This window comes from Trachinotus anak, unplaced genomic scaffold (assembly GCF_046630095.1).
Source record: "Trachinotus anak isolate AG129_WGS33_773 ecotype Australia unplaced genomic scaffold, CSIRO_AGI_Tana_v1 ptg000012l, whole genome shotgun sequence".
Classification (NCBI taxonomy): Eukaryota; Metazoa; Chordata; class Actinopteri; order Carangiformes; family Carangidae; genus Trachinotus; species Trachinotus anak.
Window position 1 is genome coordinate 22,399,129 of NW_027273863.1, and position 21,563 is coordinate 22,420,691.

At 41.2% G+C, this 21,563-nt stretch overlaps 1 protein-coding gene and 1 long non-coding RNA gene across 6 annotated transcripts in view; both read right to left on the reverse strand.

Moving 5' to 3' along the window:
* LOC139629195 (partitioning defective 3 homolog) overlaps positions 1-13,961 on the reverse strand; it is a 237,741-nt gene extending 223,780 nt beyond the window's left edge. For all 5 annotated transcript variants that reach the window (XM_071491678.1, XM_071491674.1, XM_071491677.1 and 2 more), the window contains exon 1: positions 13,577-13,961. In XM_071491678.1, the coding sequence (XP_071347779.1) occupies positions 13,577-13,696 (120 nt within the window). In that variant the 5' untranslated portion in view covers positions 13,697-13,961. The remainder of the gene's footprint in view (positions 1-13,576) is intronic.
* A 2,565-nt stretch (positions 13,962-16,526) lies between these two features.
* Positions 16,527-21,509, reverse strand: LOC139629780 (uncharacterized). The gene is made up of 4 exons (XR_011693045.1): positions 21,020-21,509; positions 20,741-20,843; positions 18,511-18,573; positions 16,527-17,384 (listed from the first exon to the last, which is right to left on the reverse strand). It is a non-coding gene; the product is annotated as an uncharacterized lncRNA (long non-coding RNA).
* Positions 21,510-21,563: the final 54 nt, after the last annotated feature.

Below are 21,563 nucleotides of genomic sequence, written 5' to 3' on the forward strand. Positions count from 1 at the left end.
AAACGGCAGGGTCAGGACACTGTCTGGTCCATTGAGACAACAGACATGGATACACATGATAGCGGAAAAAATTCTTTTTCAAAGCACTTAACATAACTAAAAACTTATGTAGAGAAAATCTGTGGTTCAGCAAACTATTAGAAACATATTCGGATGTTTTTCCTCTTCAGTGTCACCAATAAACGTGGGCATTTGGCACGTTCTCGTACATCTGTGTTGAATATGGCGGTGTGAGACTTCATTTGTTCTCTCTTCAAGCTTGTCTGCTAAACCCCCTTCCCATTAAGATCAATTAATAATTTAGCTTTGCTTAAATGAAAATGTACAATGAAAATATTCCTGGAATGTGCTGTGTGTTAATTTGGAGAAGCACCAAAAAATTAAAAATGTCGCAGCCTATTTTTGTCCTGTTTCTGATGGAGGAATAATCCACTGTGAAACTAAGGAACAGGAGTAAATAAAAAAAAACAAAACACTGTAATTCATGTGCTGTTTATAGAGAACCAGCTGGACTCAGGCACAAGGCATCGCAATCTTTGGCAGGAGCGAGGCTTTTTCCATCCATTGAGTCAGGATGGTGAAGATAGGGGTATTTGCAGCATCTCTGTCTCCGTGCCAGGCTTCCAGGGAGCCTCGCCGGACACTGAGCTTTAAACTGAGGAGGAGGGAGGAAACAGCGTGTTGGCAAAAGAGGCCACACAATTTTTCCTCGCACCAGATTTCACTGTTGATAAAGTCGAAAATGCAAGTCAGAAGCTTTAAAGCACCTCTGATTGATGGGTGGTTAAACAGTCCAGGCTTGCATGCTCCAGTTCAGCGGCTGTGACTGTGACGAAAAGTATTTCTCAGTCATCTGTGGGCTACATGAATGGGTCAGTGAGGAATCTTGCCATTTGTTTGAGGTCCAGAAACGGCCCGGGCATCAGCTATGAGAATGCCCCAGGGGCTTTCCTGTTGTGACGCAGCAGGCCGGGCTCCTGCAGCAGGCATCTAATTGGGAGAATAAGTAGGGCGTGTGACTTTGAAGCTGCAGTCACTTTAAATGGAAATCAAGCGACACAAGCTTGTAACGTTTTTACGCTCAGAATCGCTCGCAGCTGTACAGGTCGGCGGTTGAATGCAGCAAAAGTGTTCGTGTCCAAAGGCACAGCTGTTGTTTCCACAACCAGTTTCAGTTCATTTGTGAGGGGCAAAATGTAGATGAGGGGTAATGACTCTCACCACATGTCCTTATTGATAAAAATAGTAATTTTTAATTTCTTATGAAATTGCTCAAAAATAAACTCATCTCATTTTTTCTTGATCTGCCTTGTTAGGTTTCAGCATCTGAAAATACTTACAGTCATGTAACACTGACCCTTTCTTAACTTCCTTCAGATTTACTCCTTTAAAAGGTCCCATATTGTGTAAAAGGTAGATGTTCATGTGTTTTTTGATTATAAAGCAGGTTTAGGTTCTATATTAATACTGTGAAAGTATCAACGCTTCAGTCCACAGAGAAATGCACACAGCCTGTATTCAGAAACTGAGCCTTAAAACAAGCTGTCTGGACTTCTGGAACTTTGTGATGTTACAACAAACCAGCCACCACTCTCAGCCATGCCCACCTGGACCCACCAAACAACCTTGCAGGATTTGGTTTCTCTGAGCGTTTACTTGAAATCCGCTTTATTTTTATTCAGTCACTCAAAAAACAGTCAACCAATCAGCAGAGAGGCTCAGATCCTCTCTTCTGATTGGCTCACCGGCCTGTGGTTACTACAGCTCCAGAGAGAAGCCTCAGAGAGGAGATGTAAAACTACAATGAGATATATCACTTTACTATTATATCACTTCTTCTCTACTTACTTTACTTCTCTATGGTTTATGCAGATTCTCTATATCATTGCTGCTCACGTGCTCAGTTGGATAACAAAGTAGAAAAACCAAATGAACAGACGTTTGTTCACTGACTGTCATTCACAGCCTGCTTATTGCTTTTTACATACAATGCCAGATTTATTTCACATGGGTGCCACAGTTTGGAGGTTTTATGAGAAGCCATCTGTTCTTTAACTCTCAGAATTGAAACAGGGAAGTCCCCTCCTGTCTTAGCTTACATGTAACCAATGCATATACACTGACTTGAGCTGAGCTGAGTGCATCAGAGGAGTGAGCAGAGAGATGGGTAGAGATTCTGGGCACAGTTCAACCCATGGATCAAGATCGCCTAAATGGGGCGCTTGTTTCCAACAAATGCCCTCTCTTTGAAATGCCAGGCGTGTTGGGTTTGGTGTCCTAATTCATGTGTGCGAGGGGGCAAACTTAAGAGCTGAACCCACACACACAGAGACACACAGAGACACACAGAGACAAACAGACACACACACACACACACACACAGACAAACAGACACACACACACACAGACACAATCTTGTCTGATCATGTCAAAAGAGGCAGCAGTCCCAGGCCAAACCTGACACAGTTCATTCACACAGTAAGCTTTTCATCCAGCTCAGACCCTTTTCTGTCTCAACTGTCACCCACTGATATGCTGCATTCAAAATCCATCTCTGTTTATCACAAAAGGCGATTTCTTCAAGTTTAACTCACTCACACAGAACAGAACTGAGGAGGAGGTCTGCACAAGCATCAACACTTTCACACACAAACAAACACCGGAATATTTCAGAGTGAGAAGATTTTATCCCTTTTTTCCTCCAGCTTCAGCCAAAACCTGCAACTTCACACCTAATGTACACGCAGCACAGCTCAACAGCAGATACTGCTGAATCTCTGATGGTGGATCAAGAGCAAATCTTACAATTCCCATTTGTATGCAGGGTCCCTTCATCATGTCCTTCAGTCTGCAAGACAAACAAGATCCTTGTTGCAGAAGGAAACTTGCAGATTGCAGAAAGTCAAAACATTACATTTGCAAAACAACCCAAAAATACATAATCTGTTTTGGCTTTAGGCCCTGCAGTAAGAACAGACTCACTGGCTGAACTAGTCCTCCCACAACAGCACCCCCTGAATTGTTTGTGTTTCACTTTTTGTGCTCATTACTTTACTATTTTTTTTTTTTTTTTTACATTTCTGTGTTTACAGCTTTTTAACTTCTTTCCCTTTTTTCCCCGGACCTTTTGTTCTAATTACATTTCCTCAGATGTTCTTTCACCACAGTACCACTGCTGTTGTTCTTGTTTTGGTTGACACTATTTCTGATTTTACCGAGTTGTGGCTGCTCCTTTCATCTCCATGTTCCCCAGCTGGTGCCGAGTGTCTGAGCAAAACAATGCTAGACATCACTTTCAGTAGACGGCATCAGTGATGATTAACCTCAGTTCCCTCTGTGATTTATGTCAACTTGTCTTTCCTGCAGCCTCACTTCTGTTTCTTCAAAGCAGGTTCTCTTCTGCTACGTTGCTGCATCAGGTAATCAGTTCTTACCTGTATTTAAATGAAGAGTGAAGATATTTCGAAGCCCCTGATGGCCCAGCAGGTCCAGTGCCCCTCCTCACCACTGACTCCCTGCATACTAATGATGGAGGACAGGAAAAGGAAAGCCCTCTTCCTCTGCGACACACGACTGAACTGTCCTGCTCCAGCTTCACTGGGACTGTCTCAAAACCAGCAGCTGTTGTTTCAAACCCATCCTAAGTTTAATATCTGACCTTGAAATCAAAGGGCTGAAACAGACAAGAAAAATCATCCAGCAATGCAACGGCTAAGTAATGTTGCATCATTTTTTTTCAAGTTGCATTTCATTATTTATCCAAAAAAATGTTAATTTGGTCAAATCAAAAAGGAACCAGCTCAAGATATGGGTGAGTTTTCTTGGAATTTTATCTGTCAGAACACATTTAGTAGCATCAAATGTTTAATATTGAATTACATCTTTTGAATCTGCAATAAAGATTGATTGTTGTGAAAACACACAAAAAAAGGTAGTTTAACACACTTAAGGAGAATACACACCCTACACTCAAATGAAATCTGTAGCTGTTCTGTTTCACGTGGCTCCACCAGACATGGTGAAAGTCCAAACTGCACCTGACTCAGTTTCACTTCACGTGTCTGAGGCAGAAATCTGGCAGCACAAACACATGGATGCACTGTGCAGGGGTCAGGTGAGTAGTTCTTACATCATCAGCTGTAGTTTGAATCGGTCACTCAACGTGTCGTCTGTGTAATGGCGCTAACAGCATGAGGGAAGTTTACACACCTCGAAACAAAGGTAAACCACAACATGCCAAAGTCTACAGAGACACAGAGGACACGCTGCAGACTTTCTGATGGCTCGATTACAGACATGAGGGAGACACATAAAGTCTTGCATCATCAGCTGGTCAGTCGGGAGGCAGTTTTTCCTGTCGAGCAGCATGTATGCCTCACATACGGTGGTTATCTCCAGCAGACAGAAACTGGGAGAAGCTCCGCTCGGGTTTCAACCGAGGAATTCAACTTTGTAACAATCCTTCTTTCAACTTTAAACAGTACACGTGTAATGTGCAACCATTTCCTCTTTAATGAATAGACTGTATTATACATTATTAGTCTCTCTGTGACCATTAAAGCACATGCATAAAAATCCTAATTTCTTTACATTCAGGTTCCAGGGCACATTAACTGTTGTCAATCAGTGATTTTCTGATTATTTCGCAGCCTCACTGTGTGAACGGTGAATATTATATAACTCAATATGCAGGCTGCATTCTGACAAGTGCAGACCAGCTGTGTAAAAAAAAACACACCCAGGAGAGAATGAAGCCCTGGGATCGTGAAGGCGGCTGTGAATCAAAGCCTTTTCTTTCATCTATCAGAAACCCAGTGGAAATCTGCCTGTCATTTAAACCCAGTGGGAAGATATCAACATGTGAAACTGGCTACAGCATTTCAATATTAAAACTACAGCTGATACCACAGCCATCTTCACTCATCAAATTCACTAACACAGAATAGTATTTATGTTCCTTCTATGCAAAAAAGCTGGTTCACACAAAAGTGTTCCAAATATTCAGCTTCACATGTATCACAAACTGAAACATGGAGTGTGGAGAAAAGGCCATGCAAACATATATATGCATGTATATATAATTAAAATTCATGTTTTTAAACTCAACTCAACTAATATTACATACACACAGACACACCTATATATATACACACACACACACAAATAATGCAGTTAATGGGTATTTTCATTTTTAATCAATTAATTTGACAATTATTTTTTCATTAATGGATTTATTATATAATCTGATGAATATGTTGATTGCAGTAATGGTAGAGCCTTGTTTTCAGCTGACAATGTTATAGAACAGAAAAGCGGCAAATCCTGACATTTAAGCACTGAAACCTGATGATGTTTGACATTTTTGCCTCACAAACGATTGGTTGATTGACTAATTAACCGACCAGTCAATTCAACATGATAGTGGAGGACATTTTTTAAGGACAGTTCCTCAGTTTTAAATCTATTTGGTCAAAGAACTTTTAAAGTGTTGTGTCCAGACTCAGCCTTTTGCCTCCTGAACTTCAGCGGGCCCAACCCAAAGAGCTCAGCAGCCAGAGAGGAAGAGGAGGGATGTCACACAGGTTCACGGCCCTCATGCCTCTGCTCTGCCCAAAGGCCAATAATCGTCTATCTGTCAAAGGCAGCGCTCTCGCTTGGCCTGTCCTATATTTAGCAGACAAAGCCTCATCAGCCTAAGTACTGAATTCAATTTCAAGGGACATCATTAATCTACACTCATAAATCATTTGGGTTATGCTAATGTAGGCTCTTCATTCCTCTGAGGAGCATGTGGTTTTCTGTGTCCAAGCTAAACCTCGCACTTGTCTCCCAGTGTCGCCGTGTTTGAAAAATGTGGACGATGCTGCATCCCTCCCTCCATCGGATGCATGTGGGTTTCCATGGAGAACACGTTTAGCAGTCTGAGCTCTGCAATTTGTTTCTCTGCATCACTAAACCACCAGTTTTCTCACTTAGCTGTGGGCAATTAACAGCTGGATGAGAACAATGGGCTCTCTTATGGGGGGGGGGGGTAGAATGAGATTTGAAGACTCTGGCAGGAAGAATCTCGCAGGAATTTCAGAGGAAGAAAACAATAAACCAGCATCTAAACAAAGAGGCTGCAAAACAGGAGCAGAACTAAAAAGATCTGGGCCACTATTGCAGATAAAGGAAGAGAATAACAGCGTGGTAGGAAGATGAAGTCCTCAGACTCGATCAAACCTGCAGGCTGTATCGGGCTGCACTGACGGATACAGTATATCTGAGCTATGCTGCTGTTTGTTCAGCGTCCTCACATTCCTCTGGGACAATCCTCTCCCTGTGCTCAGCGCTCCACACACAGCCAGTCCTTGACATTTCAGTCAGTGTCTGTCCACTGGGTGGACAAGGGACACTCAGGCCTGTGAACAAGGCCAGTCTGCCTGCTGAAAACAAGTGCACATTCATTTTACATTTGGCCGATACTCTGCTCTAAAGGCAAATCGACACTGGGTGAGCAGAGAGGAGGGAGGGCAGCGGCAGTGGGCAGTGATTTGTTCAGACTCCTCAACAGGATGTTTGGACATTTTATGGCCACATGGACACTAAAGGAAACTAAAGCTATGACTTTTTTTTAACTAGGCACCTAAAAACTACATCGTATTTACTGCTACTATCTTATTTTTGGTGACTCAAGAAATAATTTCTATCAATTATGATAAGCCACAGAAATCCCTGAGACTTTGGATTATCGCAACATTGCAACAGACCGCAGGAAATAATTTCACTGTTTGGTTTCATTTGTTATGGCCACATAATGGACACAATAGGAAATAAAACATAAAAAAAAAATACAAAAACATATATTTTTCTTGATGTTATGAAAAATAGTGCATATGCCAGTAAACACTGTGATATTCAATATATTATTATTGAAAATTATGATTTTCTAATATAAATAATAATAATAATAAAAATAATTTCCAGTTGCTGAGTACTGCGTCTTTCCAGCACCATTAAGCAAAATCAAAGTGGTTCAGTGTGACAGAGAGTGAGACGGTGGATTTTTCCTTCATCGTAAACTAAAAAAGGCAATTTCAAGGTAAAAGCTTTTGCATAACGGTGCCGCTGACATAAAACCAGCAGCAGATTAAGAACCCAAAGAGAACATTGTTCCTTTCTGCTCTCGGAGGCGACGTCTGGGCTTTGTAACCTCCGTGTTTATTATGGGAGAAAACTGATGACTACCCAGTTGTGCTTGGCCAGCTTTAGTATAACTATCAGTTGAGACTATTTAAATGTTGCCGTTGCTCAAACCACAAAACTCCTGAGTAAATTGAACCTGAGCTGACTTGAGCAGAGTTTCAAAAAAAAAAAAAAAGAAAAAGAAAAGAAGCACAAAGCTGAATACGACGCTCTGTTCTCCACACAAGTAATGACACTGTTCTATAAGCAATCACTCAAATTGGTCATAACTCCAATAACGTGGACTGGTGAGTTTTCATTTCAAGCCAGAAGTTTTATGGTGTTGCACATTTTAAATGGTGAACACAGTAAAATACTGCAGCCTTCCTTCGACAAGACTCACATTTAAATCTGCTTCAGGTTGAATCATCCTGCGGTTTGACTGAATTCTGCCTGAAACACAATCTGTCTCAGCATCACACCCTGGTTTTCCACAAACTCCCTTCTACGAAGACACGCTAAGAATTTCTTCGATAAATAAACTGAAAGTCCTGGTCCACAAAGATGGGCAAAAAAATATCAGAGCAGAGCAGCGTAGATATCATAAAACCTTTTTTATAAGCTTCCGGATGCTTTTTTCGCTGCACCAGTTTACATTCAGGAGCTTCCTCTGTTTATGGAAGAGAGTCTACAGCTAAACCAAAGGGGGAGTGTGTGTGGGGGGGGGGGCTTGACCTCAAAAACACCACCCTGTGATGCAGGCACTCATCAAAAGAACTTCAAGAGCTGGTGATAATTTTGAAGCATCCGTCATCCAGAAATATGCTGCTGTCAGTCGCTCTTTGGCTTAGTTTGTCTGTAGGGACGGGGGGAGGGTGGGGGGATCCGGCGCCATATGTAGCCAGCTTTGGCGCACATGGTTGGGGTGCCAACGCTCAGCTGACTGGACCCATGCCAGGGTTCGAGTAATCTGTTTTCACAGAACTCTGTAAACCACTTTAGTATTATGATCTAGATCTAATTAGTCAGTCGCCCCCCCCCCCCCCGATTCAGGTCGTATTGTGCCCCATTAAAGGAAAACTTTACAGTTTAATTTTTTTTTTTTAATTTTTCTTTTTCGTGAAGGGGTCATTTACAAAAGCATCTGTGTGGACAGTTTGGGATTAGCCTGATATGTAGAAACGTGTGTCAGGATCCTGCATGTGCTGTCATTATATACAGTCTCAATCAATCCAGCCTCTCGTCAAGCCTCCATGAGCAATTTGTGAGTCAACGGCTGAAAGCTGATCACTGACCCTACACAGCATTTAAACTTATCAAAGTTCCTTCAGTGAACAGGCTTGTTCAATAAATAGTCAAAATATTGGTCCATGCATTCATTTCTGACTTGAGACCTGAATGGTTCTGCTTTTAAGCCTCAAGTCAAGTATTAGGAGGTCAAGTCTAAAAGGTTCTGTATGCTTCAAACCCAATGCTCATATGAAATGTTGTCCAAATACGTATAAAGGGAAAAACTTCTTATATGGTGATGGAGAGGGGCGAGATGTGATGAATCACACAAACGGGGAAACACCAGTCCTGCACTGTGTCTCCTCAAAGCTGTTCATTGGTGTTACACAGAGTTTCACACACAGAAAAGATTTGTTTTGTGATGACTTCAAAAAAAAAAACTCTGCTGATTTCTGCAACTTAAAACTAACTTGGCTACAGCACTGCAAGGTAAGGCATTAAATTAGAGGTGTCTAAAATCTGTTCGGCACATTCTTATGTCCAACCACCTGTAGAAGAATGTGCTATCTTTCAAATCCCCTGTGAAATAGCATCCTAAGTCTGCAGAAACATGTTTAATCTTCTGTCGGGGGTGTTCAGATCCTGCCACTGCTCTCGCTGTAAACACCTCTGAGTTTAACTTCTAAAATGTAAATGAACTTCAAAAAAGGAGAGCAGCGGTCTTCCCACCGTCTGAGATCTCTGCAGTCAGCACTTTACAGCCTCCTACTTTACACCAGCTGCTCTGCTAATGATGCCACGCCATGTTCACCCCCCCCCCCCCCCCCCCCCCCCCCCCCCCCCCCCTCCTGGGAAAAAACCCTGCTGGCAAATGACGAAAGTGGCAATTTTTTAATTATTATTATTACCACATCAACATGTCAAACACCGGTAAGGATGACAGCTCACTTATGTAAACTCCTCACAGTGAAGGAGCTTTATTGAGATGTGACTGGGAAAAAAAAACAGTCACAAAATGCACAGCACAGCAAAGAAGCAGTGTGGGAAAGGCGGTAATGCAAGCGTCATCAGCCGGCAAAAAGAAAAAACAATCGTGTCTCATGTCCTAAGGAAAAAGGATTATATACTACACAGCTGCTGACTGCAATCATCTTTCCTGTTATTCAAAGCCTTTTATGTAATGTCAGTAATTTTACATAACTGCTTGAAGTCTTAATTTTCAAGACCAATGCTGTTTGAAAGTAGGAGGAACACTTTAAGGCAGTGTGTACGTCTTTTATCAGCAGATATGAAGTGTTGCAGCCACTGTGCCCTAATGCTTTTTTTTTTTTTCCCACACTGGGAGCCTCACATGGCTAATTTGCTCCAGCTCGTTCCAGTGCGTCTTCAACTGACTCCTTTAGGAAATGAAATGCTGTGCTGGGTCATGTTTTAGGACATTTTTCACAGTAGTCTGGTCAAGGGCAAAGTCAGCGGCCCGGGGATCATCAGCGAAGCTTTTAATCCTGCACTGTGCCCGTTTTGGAAGCAGGAACCCCTGGCTGGTACAGCCTGGTGACATGAGGATCAAACAGATGAACTGTGAAATTTTTTTTTGGGCTTATGACCCAACGTGAGGAAGAGCTACTGCACCTACACTGACGGTGCCATCATGCCTAAGATTTCTTCGGCTTAAATTACAATGAGAGATGACTGAAAAAATGATTGGATTGGACAGAAATGTCTTTCAGGATTGATCGCCGCATTGCAATCCTCAATGAAAACATGTGCTTCCACCTGAACTTGAACCTGAACTGCTCTAAACTTGCTGGATAAATAAAGATTGTATTAAAGTGTTCCAAATATGCCTGGTATGTACACACCCCCGTGCACAGAATAATACAGCTAATGTTAAGATGGCACGATGGAGCAACCATGTGAAACCAGGTAGTGCCGAGGAAAACTGTGTAGAATCATGAGCACACTGCAGCACATAGATGCCTGACAGTCATCACGATGTTGAGCCCAGCAGAGAGGTCATGGGGTCATGTGATTCGCATATATAACTGATTATGGTGAAAAATAATCATCAGCTGCTGCATTAATGGATTCATCAGTGCCCACATTTGCCAATTAAACACTGCAGCACTATTTTCAACCACAGATTGCTCAAGAAAACCACTCACTTCCCCAGACAGGAGCAGACACCTGCTCCTATTGTCCGCAGGAGGTCAAAGTCACATTAAATCTGTCTGCCTCAACGGTCAAGTATGTACACAACAGCCCAGATTCCTCCTCCGGAGGAAACTCCAGCAGTGTGAGACTGTGAATGGAAATCTGCTGTGAGCTGCGTGGACGCAACAATCCAGACACCTGATCCCGACCCTGGAGGCGTTTGAGCATGAGGAGCAGTCAAAAAGAGACAAACCTCATGATTCCTCCGACATGCCAACACTCACGTCACTTGAGGGTTTGGAGCATTAAAACCACCAGACAGTTTTCCATTCAAGGGTGTCATTTTAAACGCTTGCCACACTTAAATCAAAAGGGAGAACATTAGTGAGACTCTACCCCGTGATCTGTGGAAGGAAAAAGCAGCTGAGGATAATCTGACGCTCTTTTTCTTCTCAAGATGTTCAGAGATTTTGCAGCTCACAAAGTTGTACCCTCTCTCGAGTCCAGTCAGATTTCTGCACGAGGAGTATCTCAACACTCGCTCAAGGGTCCTCATCTGTCTAATTCCACAGTTATGAGGTGGCTTCGGGCCCTCAGAAGTGGACTGCTTTTTCTGTTCTGCAGGAAGCATTCCTCTCTAATGACAGGGGAAGGTCCATACAAACACTGAAGCAGGAGAAAACACCCAAACTAAATCTGGGCCTCTTATTAAAAAAAAAAAAAAAAAAAAAAAAAAAAAAAAAAAAAGCTGTGATCTTCAACACAACATCCCTGACCAAAAGCCTTCCTCAGACACTCACTAGACACGAGACATGAAGACGAAATGCCCAGCCTTGAACTGTGGGCTGGGTGGGAGTGGAGCATTAAACGTACATATCATATGAGATGAAAGGACATGGGTGTTGTATGTTGAGGCGGTATGTTTTGTTGTGGGGAGCTGGGTTTTTTTGGGGTTTTTTTTCCAATTTAGATCAAAGCTTGAAAGAAAACAGAAAAATTTGGACGTGTGGCCTCATTTCCATCACACAGCAGCAAAGTCGGGTTTTCCAGACAATTGCCCTTTCCTAAATTGTGATAATAACAGTTACTACAAATATCTGAGCCTCTAGCCAAATGCAATAACGACTTCAGCTCACAACCACAAAGAGTTTACATCCAAAACCCTGTGCAGAGCTGGTCGACAGAGGGTGGTGTCTCTCGCTGGATTATCATGTGAAAAACTGGGTGCTACTTATTCACAGCTCGGGCGACGTTATCTCCAAAACACAGGAGCATTTCAGCTCATGCACTATGACCCACAGCGACCGTTTCCCAAAAATGAATGTTCCCAGTTATGAACATGTCACATTAGCTACATCTCTCTCTATCTGAATCTATCCAGACAAAAAGACGTCTTTATTTTTCCCCACTGTGCATAAAGTCAAAGAAGAATTAGTATCTTCTCTGCACAAGAACAGAGGAGAGAGTAGTTTCTACCTGCTCAACATCTCAACTACACGGAGATGTTCTCGTGCTCTCTTCTGTCTGCTCACACTGAATAATTCAGCAGGAGGGGAGGATACAGTACGACTTCTAGGTCACTATCCTCAGAACAAAAAGAGACTGTCTTAAAGTTAGCACATGGAGGGGGCCAAGTATTCATCATTTATGAAGCCTGAAGAGTTGCTTTAACATATTTGTACCTTAGAGGCTGCACAATAAATCACAATAATTTAATGACTGACCTAAATTTACTGTTTTCGAAGTTTGAAAAAAATAGACTGAACCCCAAATGTGGGGATGATTTATATAATCTTAGATTATAGCACGGTGGCGAAAGTTAGACTTGAACACATACATTAGATTTATACTTTTGAATGATTTAAAAGGACGAGTTATAATGGTGCTGATGCTAAAAGTGAGTGGGTTTCATTGAATTTTGGTGGAGTAAACAAAGTCTGAGGAGAACAGATAAGTACATTTTTATAATGCTCCTGCACACCCAGTCTCATCTGATTGGATCGAGCTTAGCGTGTAAAACACCAAGCTATTGAAAGGTTCAAAGGTTATCTGCTGCTACCCCAACATTATGCAACAAGTTTTCTTAGGTTCACTTTTTATCTCTGAGATTTATGTGTCAGGTCCATGCCCCCACCAGTCAGCTAGGTCTTGGCACTGCAGTTTCCCTCCCTCTCCTACAGGGCCTGTTGCCTGCACACACCGCCATGCAGCTGCAGGCAGCTTGGTCTCTCATAATCCTGCATTTATACCAAGACTGTTAACACAACATAACTTATCAAAAAAAAAAAAAAGTCTTCTTCCTCTTCTTTGCTTTGCATCTGAAGCATCACTGATTAGTCCTGTAGTTTTCACTGGGATACTCCAGCCAACCCTGCAGGCCACTGTACTGAGCTCATTAACTATTGAGGAACTTTGGGTGTTTTTTTTGTTTGTTTGTTTGTTTTTTTCTCGACAGACATTAAAACAGAGCCCAGAACAAGCAGATAGGACTTTCCTGTTAGCCTACTAATTACATTGCTGTGCACTGAAGCCCAAACGCCTCAGACCTCAGTCCTACTTTTGCAGCCTGTTGGCTAACCTGCTAGTAGGCTAATCTCTGCTGGCAACTTTCACAGGCATGAACCGAGTCCTTACAACTGGGTTATTAAGCCTGCAAGCCCGGTGTCTGCGCACAACCGTGTCGGAAACCTCTATTTTACGCTTTCGAGCTGCAGTGAACGCCGCATTACTTTGTCCAGAGCCACGCTGAGGATCCAAGAGGAAGTTTTTTTTTTTTGTGTGTGGGTTTACAAACACAAGAACCACAATGGCGGTGCGCCTTTTCTTTGAAAGCAGCAACACACGGAGAATAATGTGCACACGCAGTCCTGGCGAGCAGCGCCGGGCGCCTCTCTCCCTCCGCCTCGTCTGTTTTAAGTTTGCGCCATGTTGAGTGCGCCCGGGCAGCGCTCCGGACGGAGCAACATTGTTTCCAAGATAACAAAAGCCGCAGGACAGCGAAGTGGCCGCCGCCGCCGCCGCCGCTTACCTTGGCGATCGCCTTCTTGTATCTCATGACAGCCTGCTGGATGAGTGTGTGCACTTTGATATTCCCATCCCCGCACGGCACCACCACCCGGGTCCTGCCAAAACACACTGTGACTTTCATGGTTTAGTATCCGAGATCTTGCCCAGATTCGGAGTCAAACCGAGGAGAGGAGGAGGAGGAGAAATCCGTGTGGAAATAAAAAAAAGGAGCATGGGTTTGTGTCGGTTCTGTCCCGGTATTCCTCCGTAGATCCAGGACTAAAGCTCTGCCCGCCTCTCCCCGCCGGACGACATTGTTTTCTGTGTGTTTTCAGACCACCTGTTTAGCTTCTCTCTCTCCTTCCTTCCTTCCCTCCCTCGATCCCAATCTCTCTCTCTCTCTCTCTCTCTCTCTCTCTCTCTCTCTCTCTCTCTCTCTCTCTCTGCTGAGCTAATGCTCGGTCATGTGTTGCGTTCAGGTGTTGTTGGAATGTCGGAACAGTCACCATCGAGCCTGTGGCTGTGAAAACGGGCAATGATGTTTTCATACGTAAAACTATTGTTTTTAAGAAACGTGCAAATAAAAAGTAGTATCTGGTCTGGAGACTCAACCTTTCTATTTTCTTTTTACTTATTTACTTTTTTACATTTTATTATCTCTGTATCATCTTTTACTGTTTTTACTGTTTGTGTGCGTGTATGTATGTGTGTATTGTGTCCTTCTTTTCATTGTAATATATTGTTTGTCTTCCCTCTGTTGCTTTTGACAACCGTTGCTTTTAAACTGTGTTTCAAAGCTCTTTATAAACCCTGTTTTTATAGGTGCTATACAAGTAAATTATTATTGTGTTTCTTGAGGTTACAGTACATCCCCGAGAAAACTTAACCTACAGAGGAACTAGTGGCTATGAAATAGAAAGTATTATTGCTGCTTTATCAACAGAGGTGTGACATTTAGGGGACAGATCATAGTTTATTATTAGCCTATATTCCATGAATGGAAATCATTAAATTATTAATGACGGTATCTTAAATTTAGGTTTATACTGTGTGTAGTGTATATTCCTAGGAATTGCTTCTTAGTGCTAAGGAGAGAACAGCTGCAGCAAGTGTTTAAACGTTGAATCACATTGCTACAGAAGATGCAATGAAGCTTAGACAAGTTAACAGCCACTTTAGGATAGAAATGAATAAACACATCCATTAGACTACAAGACAGATGTGCAGTCCGTTGTCTTCTAGCTTGTTGGTGCAGCATTAAGTAGACCGGCCAACCCTATCGGCTCTGCTAATTTCACACTGCTGAGATATCATGAAAAGATTAGTCAAGCTGTCACCACATCTTCTTCCTTGTTGTCACAGTCATATCAAACAATGCGTTAACCTTGATGAGGTAAAATCTATTAATTGAACAAGCAAAATGCAAGTATGTATATCCATATGCGAGTGCGACATCAATGAAGGACATAACTTTGAGATAAATCGTTAGCACCCATTTCTAATTCAGGGGTCAAAATGCTGGAATCTGGGACTTCTACGTTTCTAATTTTTGACAGTGGAATCTACGAGCGGTACTTGAAGGCATCACGGGAGCAGGGCAGGCCACAGTTGCAATGTGTCCCTCTGCCGAGGTGAGGGTGGTTAATGGATGGCACGCAGCAAATCACAATATTAAAATCATTGCATCCATTGCAAACAGCGCAGATTATCACAGCAGCCTATGGAAGAGGCCTCACAAGAATAGACAGCTGAGGGGAGTCCCCTAAAGTGAGAGGACATTTTTATGGTCCCGCTTTGCTGCTGGACTGGTTGAATGGTTGGGCTTCAGTTCAGATTAAAGATTAGAATAAAGCAGGGATAAGGTTTGATAACAGCAAATGACCTGTTGAGTAATGCGGTTCTTCACAAGTCCAATGATCCACTGTGCATATTTCCTTAATAGGCCAACATTTCTTTTTGCTCACAATGGTAAAAATGTATTTTTATTACCACACTTAATGACACATCATCCCTTGTTAAAAGCCTCAGGTCTTCTTGTACACCTGCTTCTTTCCCATTTCAGTCAGTCATCCCACCTGGGGTTTGAAACTGAACCAAACCCCCAAATGAAAAGCAGTCCAGATTGGTCTGGGGAGCTTTTAAGAGCAGGTGCAATAGCATATGGATGGACTCAAACCACTGAACACATCTGCACCAAAAAGAACACACTACTGAAAAAAAAAAAAAAAAAAAAAATCTCATCTCATCTCATCTCAAAGTTTTAGTTGTAGTTACACGAAGAAGATGACAAAGAAAACAGATCTTTATCAGTGTGGAGTGAGATCTCCCTGCTCTACCTATTGAACAGTGGGGGTTATAGAGCCCATGGTTTAATAAGAACAAGAAAATCACTGAATTTCAAGTATGTGGAAAGTGTGTGTGGTTTACATGGGCACTGTTTAAATGGGATCACTCCACCACCTAGCGCCAGCATGCAGCTGGGAGGCTATTTTAACTCTTAACACAGCTGGAGCACTCGTGGGCCACCAACCACAGCACCAGCAGCTGTCAGGACAAATAAAATAGCCCTGACCGTGGAAAGTATGAGCACTTGTTTATGGTGGTTTACACAAAAGGTGACACACAGGAAATGTGCAATCACACTGGTCGGATGAAAAGTAACGAGTGGGTTATTTTTCTAAGTGTTAAGTGTTGATCTGCAGACAATTCAACAGTATAATGTGATTCACTTTCAACAACATTACAAGTGACTGTACTGAAGTAGTGAAGGTCAAAGGTCAAAAACACCTTGACCAGTGATTTTGTTTTAGTGGTGTAGATGTGCTCAGTCAGGAAACAAGAGGCATTTAACAAACAAAATCAGCTCTGGCTCATAACTCACAATAGTTTTATGTTCTGATTTTGAAGTCTGAAGACTTTTTCATCAGATTAATCATCAGGTTAAAAACACTTTATTGATCCGCATTGGGGAAATTAGGTTACGTTACAGTGGCTCCCTCAAGCACAGAAATGTAACAGCAAAGATGGAGAATAATTTAGGATTAAGAAATGAAGATAAGAGAGACCAGGAACAACTGTATAGGTAATGGTGTTATCAATAATAATGACAGATAACAGTGGTTAATAGTAATGATGAGTAGTGGTGGATCTGGATCCTGCTGCTCCAGAGGCAGAGAGACCTGCAGAATGAGGACAGAGAGAGGGAGAGAGAGGAGAAGCATAAACTACAGGAGAGAAAAAAAATACAAAGTTAATGGCATAAAATAGTTGCGAAAGAGAGAGAGTGAGAGAGAGAGCCCAGTGCATCATGGGAATCCCTCAGCAGTCTAGCTCTATAGCAGCATAACTTAGGGATGGTTCAGGACATACCCAAGCCAGCCCTAACTATAAGCTTTATCAGAGAGGACAGTTTGAAGCCTGATCTTAAAGGTAGAGAGGGGTCTGCCTCCTGAATCCAAATGCATCAATATATCGAGTAATTGCACAGTTTGAAATTGCAATTATTAACATGGAGGTATTGAAATCCAGCTCTACCCCCACAACATCACCGGCCTTATGGATCAGTCTGTTGAGTCTGGTATTGTCTGCTCCTCTCACCTTAATATAACTCAAGGTCCCTGGAGATACATTCATTTAATACCTCAGTATGAATGTCCTCCTGTCTGACAAGACCTCATATTTGAATCAGTGGCGCCCTCTTGTGGTGCACAGAGAACAGTTTCTCCTCTCACTGTGATCAGAGCCTCTCCCAGAGTAGAGCATATTTCTGATGAAGAGAGATGAAGCTGGACTGTGTTGCTGGCTTGAATTTGTATGAAGAAGAAGCCGAACTGGGATTAAGAAATGGAAAAAAAAAAGGCTGAAGAATGCAAACTGTGATGTAAGCAGTAAAAAGGTGTAAAATGAGAGTAATTGTTTAAGGTTTCCTTCTGAACAGGCTACACAGTAAATCAGTAAATTTGCTCACTTGACTTAAGATGGATAAATAGAAAAAATACTTCATTAATCCCTTGGGAAAATTCAGATTGTCCAGCAGCTCATTAATGTATTCAGTTAATATTTAAGTCCATGTCATGATCTACTGCCTTTGGTTAAGTGTTGTGTTGAACAGTCTGAGGTCAGTGGGAACGAAGGATTCTGAGTGGCCCAGTCCTGCAGTGCAGTGAGAGGAGACATTGGCTCCTGCTGGGGCTGCTTCTCTGGCTTGCAAGGATGTTGTGAAGAAGGTGCTTGGTATTGTCCAAAATGATTTTCCGCTTGTAAAGTCATGTTTATAAATAATTTCAAGGTTTGTAGTTGTAAATCAACTTTAGTAAACTTGTTAGATAAATCTGCTTGAGCAAGACAAGTTAGTGCATGTGAAAAAAATTGCTTGTGGCAAGGAGGTTTGTATTTGTTAAGAAAGAGACTATGTGAATTAAAACTGAACCAACGATCAGTTGAAAGGTTAAACAAAGAAACAGTGACAGAGGAAAAACCTTTGTGGATGTCTGTGTGCAGATACAAAGCAGAAACTTGTGTAAAACTCAGCACACAACATTCCCAGTGGCTGATGGTGACAGGCACAAATTGTGATCCTTGTAACTTCAGTGTCACACACTGTGTGGGAATGTTTGAGCGCAGAGTTTCACAGTTTTCTGCTGTGTATCAGTGCACAGAGTTTGACAAAACCATTTCTTCTTTTACAAAATCTTTGTTTAACCTCAACACTGATCATGTGTTCTTAGTTCACAGTCTTTTTTTAACAAATACAAATCTCTTGGACAGAAGCAAAATTTTTTTTTTACATGTACAAACTTGAATTTCTCATGCAGATTTATCTCACTGGTTTACAAAGGTTGATTTACAACTACAAACACTGAAATTATTTGTGAACATAACTTCACAAGCTCAAAATCATTTTGACACTAATTTGAGCCCATATTGGTGTGGGGTGGAGTCACGTGCATGACTTACCATTTCTTGCTGGTTGTGGGGACCTTAAGGTGTGGTAATTGCCTGAGGTGGGTTGTGGCGTCCCTATGAAAACACATAATGGAATTTATAATAAATAACACTACTTTCCATTTAAGGGCAAGCCAGAACATTTCAAGCAGCTCTTTGTTTGACTATGAAATGTTTTTGAAGCATTCTAAGGGGATAAGAACATAAAAGAGTTATCAATCACCCATTTAAATCTCATTTAAGTATGTACAAAAATCATAAATTTACTAGTTCAAGCGCAAGCTGTAAAGGTGACATCTGATAGCAGCCAAAGCATTTTTTAAAAAAAACGTCTGCCACTGATCTAATATACACGTTCACACCACATTTCTCAGCATGGAACAGGCTGTGTTAAATCTTACATTGCTCGGTTATGATTGAACTGTTTTTTCACAATGAGCAGAGCTTTGGTCAGTGAAGTGATACATCACACACAGTTGTTACTAAGTAGTTCCTCATTACTTCATTATTACATCACAATGAGTTCCCTCACAACAAATCAGAGACAGCAGGTTTCTTCACAAATATTAGATAATAATATTCAAGACACTCATGTTAATAACCACATGCAGGTAATTTTCTGATCCATAGTGAGTGTAACAAACAGAATATCATTTAACTCATCTTAAACATATAACCATAGATCTGTGTTGAAAGGCTATAACACAAGATACAAACTTATTTAAAAAAAACCCAATATAAACAGTTTCTACAGTTTTGAAAATAAAGCAACTAGTGACTGTAACGTTACAGTTGTGTCCATTGACACACATGACAACTCTATTAGCAGAAATATGCCACTGGATGAGTCAAGCTAACTTTCAGTGTGACAAACATCAGTGTAAGGCCAGTATATTGTTTGTCTACAGGTGGCATTCATTTTGAAACTATTATTTTTTTGATAGCAACGACAGCCTCTTCAAAGTGCAGGGTATTGAGTTTGTGGAGCAGTCCATCAGAGGAGGAGATCGTCTCAATGAATAACCTCAGAGATGTTTTGGATTTTAAATGTGATGTTTTTCATGTATCCATGAGGAAATAGATTTCAGACCTTTCTTGTTGACTAGTTTGCTCCTCTCTTTATTGTTTAAAATTGTTGGTATACTTTTATTTCTAATTTTTATTGATCACAATTATGATAGTAACCAATATCATCTTGTCCACATTGCCTAATTGTGATATATAATGATATGCAAGTGAGATCTGTCAACATAAGGAATCATGACGCCCCACTCTGGTTTACTGCACTTTCCAACCACAGCCTGATGGTCAGTGTTTTTTTTCCCCTTTTGAGGATTTGTTACATGTTTTACTCTGAAATGCCCTAACTCAATTTCATACAAACTGCGACTTGTTGCGTCTTGTTAGTGCACAACAAAATAAAGTGTGAATGAGGTTTGTATCTGTGAAATAAATCTTCATGAGAAATTCAGCTTTGTACATCCTTTGTCATCATGTGATTCAAATGTGAGCCCCCTCACACAGAAGACCAACCAGTGTCACATGATCAGAGTCCTTCAGTCAGGTAAAGTGTGAGACTTGGATTTTAAATTCACAGTTGTACAAAGAAAACAGCAAAGTTGATTGTCAGATTGTGTGGTTCACTTGTTGTCAGAGTCATCACCTCTTGTAAACAAAAAGATGAAATCATGGCCTTTGTCATGATGCTCATGCACTGGATGTTTGACTTTAGTTTTGTCTCTTTTATTTCAACTTCAAATCACAATGTTTTCTAAGTGTTCTGGTCCATCCACGTCCTTCTGGACTGACTTCCTTGTTTATATCCTTAAAGGATTTGATCTATTTTATAACAAATTTGTCAAAGTCAGTTTGAAACAATATATCTGAAAATTATTATACAGCAGTTAGATTTTTTTCTTTAGGAATTAGTTTAATTTCACTTAACATTCATCTGTTGTTAATTCTGCAAATAAAACCTGAATCCAGTGAAGTCTTTGTGTAACACTATAATCCTTTCTCAGTTTAGGGGCCAGAGTCAGTTACTTGTTGATTCAGCTCGATGAACAGACGTATCACAGATATATTAGAAGAGGAGGGGAACCACAGAGGCTGCACATGTATGAGGCCCAGTTTTTTGTGTTTACACCACTGACTGTAACAAATATGGAAGTTTTTCTTTTATTTGATTGAGCGTCACTAACATTACGTTGGCAGATGTATCAGTATGTTTGTTGTTATTCACCGTGCTGCTCCTCATCCTGGAATGTGGTAAAGCCTGATAAATCCCCCTGCTCTCATAGCGTTGTTTTCAGCCACAGGAGGCAGATGTTTGAAGAGAAAAATCTCTAAAACAGAGATCACACTTGAGTTTTTCAAACATCAGCACAGCAGAAAAGGATTCAATCTTTATTGATCAGAGGTACGAAAATTCAAAAAAGTGTTAACATGAAATGAAATTTAAAACACAGTGTGTCAGACCAGAGCTTCAGTAGGAGGTAACCCAAAGTACAATGAACACTACCTGTCCATCAGAAAACAGCAGACAGAAGACACAGTTTCAGAGCAGCTGGCGAACATAGTGGAGCATTTAGCAGCTACAGAGCCAGATGTTTCCCTCAGGAGCTGGTAGAGACCAAAAACAGAGCTAAAAGAGAGGGAACACTGAACTGAGATTCATCAGGTGGAAACAAACACAGCTCCACATGACTGATGACATTGCTCTGTAACTGCTAGATGTGTAAATAAGAAACTGTTTGGTAACAAAGGTGATGATATGTCAGGGTTGTGTTCACAACCTATTGTGACCAAAAAAACAGTTATTGAAGATTTATTAATAAAATAAAACCAGGTGCTTCATTCATGTGCCATTTAGAGTTGGAACAAATAACTTGATTGATGCAATGATATTTGCTTAAACTTATTTTAATCTAGTAATTTTGGTTTAGCTCATGATGGTGTTCTGAGTTTGACCTGATTTTTCACAAATAACCCAAAAGAGTTCCCCCATAAAGACATAATTATTAACAAATGGGAAGAATTTTTAAACAGGTCTTCATTGTAAACGA